This window comes from Mandrillus leucophaeus, unplaced genomic scaffold (assembly GCF_000951045.1).
Source record: "Mandrillus leucophaeus isolate KB7577 unplaced genomic scaffold, Mleu.le_1.0 Scaffold66, whole genome shotgun sequence".
In the NCBI taxonomy this organism is placed as follows: domain Eukaryota; kingdom Metazoa; phylum Chordata; class Mammalia; order Primates; family Cercopithecidae; genus Mandrillus; species Mandrillus leucophaeus.
Window position 1 is genome coordinate 3,965,404 of NW_012107141.1, and position 8,787 is coordinate 3,974,190.

Genomic DNA, 8,787 nt, shown 5'->3' on the forward strand with positions numbered 1-8,787 from the left:
TGCCTGTAGTCCCAGCTACTTGGGAGGCTGAGGCAGGAGAATGGCATGAACCTGGGAGGCGGAGTTTGCAGTGAGCCGAGATCGCACCCCTGGGTGACAGAGCGAGACTCCATCTCAAAAAAAAGGTTAGCAAAATCAATTAAATATATCAGGTGGGCTACTGGATGGAGAGGTGCTATACAACACTGTTTTGGAGGTAGCCCTGGGCCTCTCACCATCCACCATCCCAAAGCAACACAGACTACCAGGGAAAGGAAAAGCTATTATAAGTATTTTGGAAATATTTCCTTTGTTGTGTGTGTGTGTGTGGTTTTTTTTTTTTGGAGATGGAGTCTTACTCTGTCGCCCAGTGTGGAGTGCAGTGGTACGATCTCGGCTCACGGGAACCTCTGTTGCCCGGGTTCAAGTGATTCTCATGCTTCAGCCTCCTGAGGAGCTGGGATTACAGGTACATGTTACCACGCCTGGCTAATTTTTGTATTTTTAGCAGAGATGGAGTTTTGCCATGTTGGCCAGGCTGGTCTCAAACTCCTGACCTCAAGTGATCCACCCACCTCGGCCTCCCAAAGTGTTGGGATTACAGGCGTGTGCCACTATGCCCAGCCTTCTTTGATTTTTATAACATAAAATGTTACTTGCACAGAATGTTTCCATGGGTTAAGACAGAAAATTCCTACGTAACAGGAAACAATGAATTCTACCACACTCCTTCCAGGTAAACATTTTCTGATCAACCTGTACTTTGGAAAGAGAACAATCTAACCCAATTCTGTTTAAAACTTAAACAAAAAGTATCCTCTAAGCAACCTTTCAGAACCAATACAAGTGCTGGTAAGAAGATTTTTAAAGTCAGTTTTGAATGCCTAATTTCCAAATAGCCTTGGGGTGGTGATTAGGGTAAAAATTATGTAGGCTGTCCTAGCTATCTGATTTACAACAGGGATTTTTCTTTTTCCTTCTTTGGTTTTATACAGTATTGGCACTGCTTTTTTCTTTTTCCTTTTTTTTTTTTTTGAGGCTGGAGTGCAGTTCTATATGACCAATAACAATGAATGGCAGTATAGAAGAGTAGTTGAATGGACATATTTTTCAGCCAGAACATCTAGGTTCAAATCTTAGCTCCACCACATACCACCCTCCATGATCTTAGGTAAATTACGTGACCTCTCTGTGCCTTAGTTTTCTCTTCTAAAAAACAGAGATGGTGGGCCGGTTGCGGTGGCTCACGCCTGTAATCCCAGCACTTTGGGAGGCCAAGTCGGGCAGACCACAGGGTCAGGAGTTTGAGACTAGCCTGGCCAATATGGTAAAACCCTGTCTCTACTAAAAATACAAAAATTAGCCAGGCATGGTGGCACGCGCCTGTAGTCCCAGCTATTCAGGAGGCTGAGGCAGAAGAATTGCTTGAACCCGGGAGGGTGGAGGTTGCAACGAGTCAAGATTGCACCACTGCACTCCAGCCCGGGCGACAGAGTGAGACTCCGTCTCAAAACGACAACAACAAAACAAAAACAAAAACAAAACAGAGATAGTAATAATAATAACTTCCTCTTAGGATTAGGGTGAGGAGTATGTCCATTATATAAAGTACTTAGGAGACTGCCAGTATACAGTAACCTCTATTAAATGTTAACTCATCTTTAGTGTTCTTATAAAAAATTCATTCTTTACTTGCAAAATGTTGCACATGAACCGGTCCAATGTCCATAAACAGTGAACAGCCAAGTGAATTATACTCTTTTTCTCTACATATAAAGACACAACAAAGACCTGGTGTTGGCTGTAAGAGGTATCCACGCTTAGATTTCAGAGGATCCCAAAGTCCCTGAAGTGTGCAAAAATGAGTGTATTAAGTGAATGTATATTCTTCTGGAGAGGGATCTATAGCTTTCAACAGAGTCATAAAGGGATCTGTGACCTTTGAGGATCCAAGTATCATTTGGAATATCATTTCCAAATACGCCCTTTTTGTGTATCCTGATTGCCTCACTATTCTTAAACTGTATGCTTGTTTAAATGCCCTTTTTGGTAAAAACATCTGCACAACTATGCCAAGTTAGAATTTTATTAAGCTCCCACTTCTTTAGTTTTGACCTGTAGCTTTCATTTCAGATTCCCATCAGTGTATTAGAACAAATTTATTTTCTCATAAATATGGGCTTAAAAATGAGTGTTTCTATGAACAGTGCAAATATAGCACTCTTCTTTTTTTTTTTTGAGACGGAGTTTTGCTCGTTGCCCAGGCTGGAGTGCAGTGGTGTGATCTCAGCCTACTGCAGCCTCTGCCTCCTGGGTTCAAGTGATTCTCCTGCCTCAGCCTGCCGAGTAGCTGGGATTACAGGCGCCTGCTACCAGGCCTGGCTAATTTTTTTCGTATTTTTAGTAGAAATGAGGTTTTGCCACGTTGGCCAGACTGGTCTCAAACTCCTGACCTCAAGTGATCTGCCTGCCTCAGCCTCCCAAAGTGCTGGGATTACAGGCATGAGCCACTGAGCCCAGCCACAGCACCTTCCAAATGCTTCTTTCTATCTGGTCCCAAGAGCACTGATCCTGGAATAGCTCTAGGCCTACTTGCTAAGAATTCCAGAAAAGCAATTCCAGAAGAGGTCAAGTCATAAACTTTTAGAACAAGTGTAAATAAATACCTCGAAAAATTCAAAATAAGATTTTAATTCTGCTGTAAAGCAGAGAAGTGATTTTTCTTTGTTATTGACTACCTTTCTCCCCTTCTTCAGACAGGTGGGAAATCATTTGATTTTTGCTTCTTAGTAATGCTATTTCCTTCTGCCAATGATTTCAAATGATACTTATCTAGGTTATACTATAAAAAAGCAATCAAAATAACTTTTATTTAGTTCTAGCTGAGCTCAGTATAGTCTGAGACAGGACCCAGTTCTATATGACCAATAACAAATCAGTCTACAATCTGCAGCCTGCAATGTTCCATCCACACGTTTACCTGTGAAGCAGTCAGGTTGGGAGAGGCTGCAGCTGACTGCTGGGTGTGGTGGTGGTGGTACTGCTGCTGTTGTTGTAGTTGCTGTAGTGGTTGCTGCTGTGCTGTTTGTAGTTTGTTTTCAGATTGTGGCAATGGCTGTATTTGGAACTTGTCCGGTTGTTCTTGCTTTACTATCAGGTTCTTCCGTAGCTGTTCAACTACTCTTTTCTACCAAATGAAGACAAAAAGAAATAAAATATATTATAATACTGCTCTATCAGCTGCATAGAAATATGCTCTGACATCTTTCCTGTAACTAGCTTCATCTAAAACTTATTACATCTAAATTTACACAGGTTCTACATATGAAGAGCTTAAAGCATTTAATATACATTATTGCTAATACAAAACTGATGGTGTAAGAAATGTTTTATATATAAAGGGCAACTGAGGCAACACAGCAGAGTTCAGATGTCCTGTTATTAACTTAGCATGCTGAGGGCAGTATACAATGTAGCAGTAAAAAGCAGGACTCTGGAGCCATCCTACTTCAACTCCAATTTCAGTTTTGCTACTCACAGCTCTAAGATGTTGGGTAAGTTTATGAACCTACCTGTGCCTCACTGTCTTGCTCTTTAAAATGAGGTGGTTAACAGTACCCTTGAGGTTTTTATGAGCACCAAATGACTTGTTATATGGAAAGTACTCAGAACTGTGACTGGCACGCTGTTGGTCATTATTATTATTATTAGAGATAGGGTCTCTCTATATTGCCCAGGTTGGAGTACAGTAGCTATTCATAGGTGTAGTCATAGTGCATGCACTACAGCCTTGAACTCCTGGCATCAAGCAATCTTCTCACTTCAGCCTCCCAAGTAGCTGGGACTACAAGCACACACTACTGGGTCCAAGTTATTATTTTTTGCATATGATAACACAGATACTAGCCCTAGTAATTTTTATTAAGCAAACATCATGTATCTGTCCCAGTTGAAAACATTCAACAGATTGTTAAACAAAGAAACCTTGATCCCAGTAACATGCCATATAAACAACAGACATTCTAAATTACTGAAATGTGTAACTCATGAGCAGGACTTCTTCGCTGGGACAGGTTCTGTGGAGGTACACACGTTTGTTTAGGCAGAGTAGGGATTTAACTGCACGGAGTGAAAAATTAAAGTCAAAATTCTTCAAACTTTCTAGGCCTTGCTCAAATCCAAGAGAAATGTGTTTCTGGATACCTTCATTATTATAATACATTTCAACAAAATGTAAGCCCCATGTGTGCAGGGGCTTATTTTGTTCACAACTATACTCTGCACTTAGAACTATATTGCTGGCTGGGCGCGGTGGCTCATGCCTGTAATCTCAGCACTTTAGGAGGCCAAGGTGGGTTGATCACTTGATGTCAGGAGTTCATGACCAGCCTGGCCAACATGGTGAAACCCCATGTCCACTAAAAATACAAAAATTAACCAAGTATGGTGGCACATGCCTGTAATCCCAGCTACTCAGGAGGCTGAGGCAGGAGAATTGCTTGAACCTAGGAGTTGGAGGTTGCAGTGAGCCGAGATCATGCCATTGCACCCTGCACTCCAGCCTGGGCGACAGAGTGAAACTCTGTCTCAAAAAAAAAAAAAAAAAAACTATACTGCTGAGTAAATGTCCTTGTTCTCTTTACATGATGTGTAAAGTGGTGGGACCAAAGACCAACAAACTGCTCATAAGGCATGTAATAACTATTTGGGGGCCATATTTGGGCTCTGACTCTCCTGCCCTAATGGGAGGAAGAAGGTATAAGCAGCATTCCTCTCATATCTCATACACTTTCAAGTTAGTTCATTAGCGGAGGTGTGCTATTTCTGAAAAAAATAGATTGTGATTTTCTAATATAGATCATGAATGAAGAAAAAGAAGTGAACGAAGAGCTTTAAATAGATGAAACCATAAGAGCCAGGTTAATTTTCAAATACCTGCTTATGGCTATAACCAACTTCATCCCCCATATTCTCTAAAAAATGCAAATCTGTGCATTACTCGTTTAACATATTTGAACATTAAAATATGTATAAAATGAATTTCTAAAAGATTTAAGTAAAAAAAATGTTTTCTTGAGAGTTGTTTTTGTTTGTTGATTTTTTGGTATTTTTCTCTCTCTCTTTTTTTTTTTTTTTTTTTGTTTTTTTGAAACAGGGTCTGGCTCTGTCCCCCAGGCTGGAGTATGGTGGCACGATCTTGGCTCATTGCCACCTCTGCGTCCCAGGCTCAAGCGATCCTCTCACTTTAACCAGCCGAGTAGCTGGGACTACAAGAGTGTGCTACCATGCCCAGCTAATTTTTTTATTTTTTGTAGAGATGGGGTTTTGCCATGTTGCCCAGGCTGGTCTCAAACTCCTGAGCTCATGCAATCTGCCCACCTTGGCCTCCCAAGTGCTGGGATTACAGGCATAAGCCACCATGCCTGGCCAAGAGGCTTTCAGAAAAGTATTTTTATTATTGATTCTTTTCAGACAACTAAAATATCATATAAAGGCCAATTTTTGGGGGAAAAAAATTCTGCTATGCATCACGTTCTGCTAGCACTGCCTCTCTAAGAAAATATTTTTTTAAATGATGCAGAGTTTAAAGTCTTTGCAAAACTACCTGCAAATTAATACAGTATCAAATGCTTATAATAATTAACTTTCAAGTCTTCAAAATTGTATTTCTCCATTATAAAAGGCAGAATAATTAAACTGCTATAGTTTAGGAGAAGGCGAAGTAATAGCAGTGGTGCTGCAGATAATGTTGAGAATCTCATATAAATTTTATTGCTTGGTGACTGCCAGAACATTTAGACATTTAAAAATTAAATAATTATTTAGAGTTGCTTTCAGTCTTCCTCCCCATCACACATCAAACATATTAACGAACTAGCTAACATGCAGCAACAGCAGCCAGAGAAAGGAACCTCAAGAGCTCTTACAAAACAAAAACAACAATGAAAAACAAAACCCAAAACAGATCAAATCAGAGGAAGGAGATAAGTCAGGAGGAAATAATACAACATAAACATGACACCTGCCAAAAAATTAACTTTGGACAAAAACGGCACAGGAAACTAATTACTATACCAGTCACAAAAGGAAAGGGTGTTTTTTTCTCCTCTACAGCCATCCTTAGGAAATACAGTGTGCTCTCCTACTCACTGCCTAGCTAAAGTAAACTAGAAGCAAGAAACAAAGCCCAGAACCCGCTCCCAATGTCGTGTACAACAGAAGGGAATAGTAGGGAAAGCAGGAGCAAGGGATGCGGGCTAGAGTACTACTCTTCAGCCATATGGCTAGAGCAAGGTTACGACCAATCAGAACCAGAATCAGGAGCGTGGGAGTCAAGTGAGTCACACTGCATTCACAACTGCTCCTCCCCCAGGACCTGAAACAAAGCTGTGGAAGCTTGGGGTGGGGGCTGGTGGGGAGACATGATCAAAATACTTGCAAACTTACATCAGTCCTTGAGAGGAAAGGGAAAAAAAGGAAGAAGAAAGAGAAAGAGCCCTGCATTACAGGTCAGATCATATGAGCTGGGTAAAGCTTTTCTTTAAAAGATAGCTTTGGTATGTCAAACTGCCACTCAGAAATGAACTGTCCCTTACTCCTTGCTGTGTTCACCAGATTAGAATACTGCATGTGTGGTTATACATGTCTGTCGTTATCTGTGGGGGAAAAAAAAAAAATTAAATCAAGGTTTAGAGGAAGCACTGATGCCCTCTGTCACTTAAATATGGATGACTGCACTTAGAAACCAGTAACTGAAAGCCAGGTGAGTTCTGCAGCAGAGGTGCTCCTTAGGTGTGGAGACCCTGCAAGCTCTTCCAAGGACTGGGAGTAAAGGAGAGTTGCTGTGCATATTAGCTGGCTTTTCTAAGTCTCACAATCCAGTCTCGTTCTAGCTCAGTCTTGCAGCTCTGGCAAACACAGCACTCAAATGACTTCAGAGGGACCCCGGATTTAGGTCAGTACCACTTCTGGGTGGCAGCAAGAGAATACAGCGAAAATATCTCAAAAATCCTAGCTGTGTGGTGTCATCCAAGGTTCTCACTGCCCCCTATACAAAGGATATCCTCTCATCTCCACAGGAGATGAGCCTATATTTTTACTACTGTGTGTTTTAAACGAAGAAGTTATGACTGCTGCTGGTCATCAACGAAGGTTATACTGGCATACATGATTTGATATTTTCAAAGGTATTCACATATAATGGAGATCTTTAAATGTAGCTAACTATATTGGAACATTATCCTGAAGCTTTGAGAAAGGGCTAAATTTCACAAACTGGCCATTCATCATTCACTGATAAGTTAATGAGAGTTAAAAGAGAGGGAAAAAATCAGGGAAATGAAAAAAGAAAGCTGGAAAGAACAAAGGCAGAAGCAAGAGGGGGAGAAAAAAATTAATAACTTATCATCTTTTCTTAATATATTTCTATAAACAATGAGCCAATGTGCCAGGCCTCCAGAACTGCTAGTACCGCCCCCTTCAATCCATCTGTCAAGAACTGCTCCATAAACCCAGCGTGTAACACGGAGCCTTAGATTCCCTTGACATTCACATCACTGGGTTTCATCAGGGTTTGTTCAGGCAGAAGAGTTCACAGAGCCTCTGACACTTCAAGTCACAGTTTCCAAGACAGGTAGTCACAGTGATCAATATTGTGACATTCAGTGATACTATCAACGTGTTCACACGACAGCAAGACAGGTCCTGAAGAAAAATACGGAATTTTATAGGTCTAATACAACAGAAAATCAGGTTCGTTTTTCCACCATCTAAGTCAATCGTTCCATGTTCCATGGCTTTTTTCAACAGAGAAGGGAGACAGAGAGATGGAAAGACTGCCCCCACCCCTCCAATCAACCCACTAGTTTATTTCTATCAAAAATTGCTCCCACAAATTTTAGAAAGCTTCTCTCAAAAGGAACTTCAAGACCCTGCCCTGCACAACTGGATGTCAGTGCTTCAAGTCTCTGCTTTTTCACACATTCAGTCATACTCAACTGGTTTGTGCTCTACATGGCAGCATCTGTTGCATATCAATTATTAGACGGCCACACCCACTCAAGACATCTTCTTACACAGTATTGCCTTAAAGATGCATCCTTTTATTCCTTCCACAAGTCAACATGCAATCTAAAAATACAACCTTCACTCTTTATACCAGAGGCTGATAGAGACTTTAACTTTTCACAAATCCAGAAAGTTATCAAATCTTACTCAAAATCTTTCTAGGTCTTCAGACACACCAATTGCTCAAAATGAAACCAAGGATACTAAATTTTATGTGTACAGAAAAACTAACCTGGAGAAATATTTATTTGTTGATGAGATCAGAACTTAAAGAAAAAAAAAAAGACTTTCTACTGTCTAACTAAAACTCAGTCATTGCATTGATAAGTAACACCAACATTCATCAATGCTGAGGATGCAGGAAGGAGACAGGGCAGTCTTCAGAATGTGCCACACAAGTATCCTCTAAAGAAGAGGGGATGTGTTACTGTTGTAACATTAGAGACAAAATTACAATCTAGAGTAAAAGGTATGTATTGTTTAATGGAAACAGAAACTAAGTGAAGATTTCACCATTTTATGAACAAAAACACAGAAGAGAAACTCAAGATAAACTCCCTCCTTAATGCAAGTAAAATTCAATAAGAGAATCTGCACTGGAGTTATTGGAGGGGATAGTCCGGGGGAGACGCAGGATAGAATTCTAACAGAGGAGGACGGGGAGGAATACTAGTGGCAGAAGCTATAAAAATATACTTAGCTAAAATAATAGCACTTTTTTCATTTTGTAAGAAATAGTTG

The 8,787-nt window shown here is 40.5% G+C and overlaps 1 protein-coding gene across 4 annotated transcripts in view; it reads right to left on the bottom strand.

The window, feature by feature from the left end:
• Nucleotides 1-8,787, bottom strand: part of PHF21A (PHD finger protein 21A) — a 201,795-nt gene that overhangs the window by 47,744 nt on the left and 145,264 nt on the right. For all 4 annotated transcript variants that reach the window (XM_012001373.1, XM_012001374.1, XM_012001375.1 and 1 more), the window contains one exon: nucleotides 2,960-3,166. In XM_012001373.1, coding sequence (XP_011856763.1) covers nucleotides 2,960-3,166 — 207 coding nt within the window. The remainder of the gene's footprint in view (nucleotides 1-2,959; nucleotides 3,167-8,787) is intronic.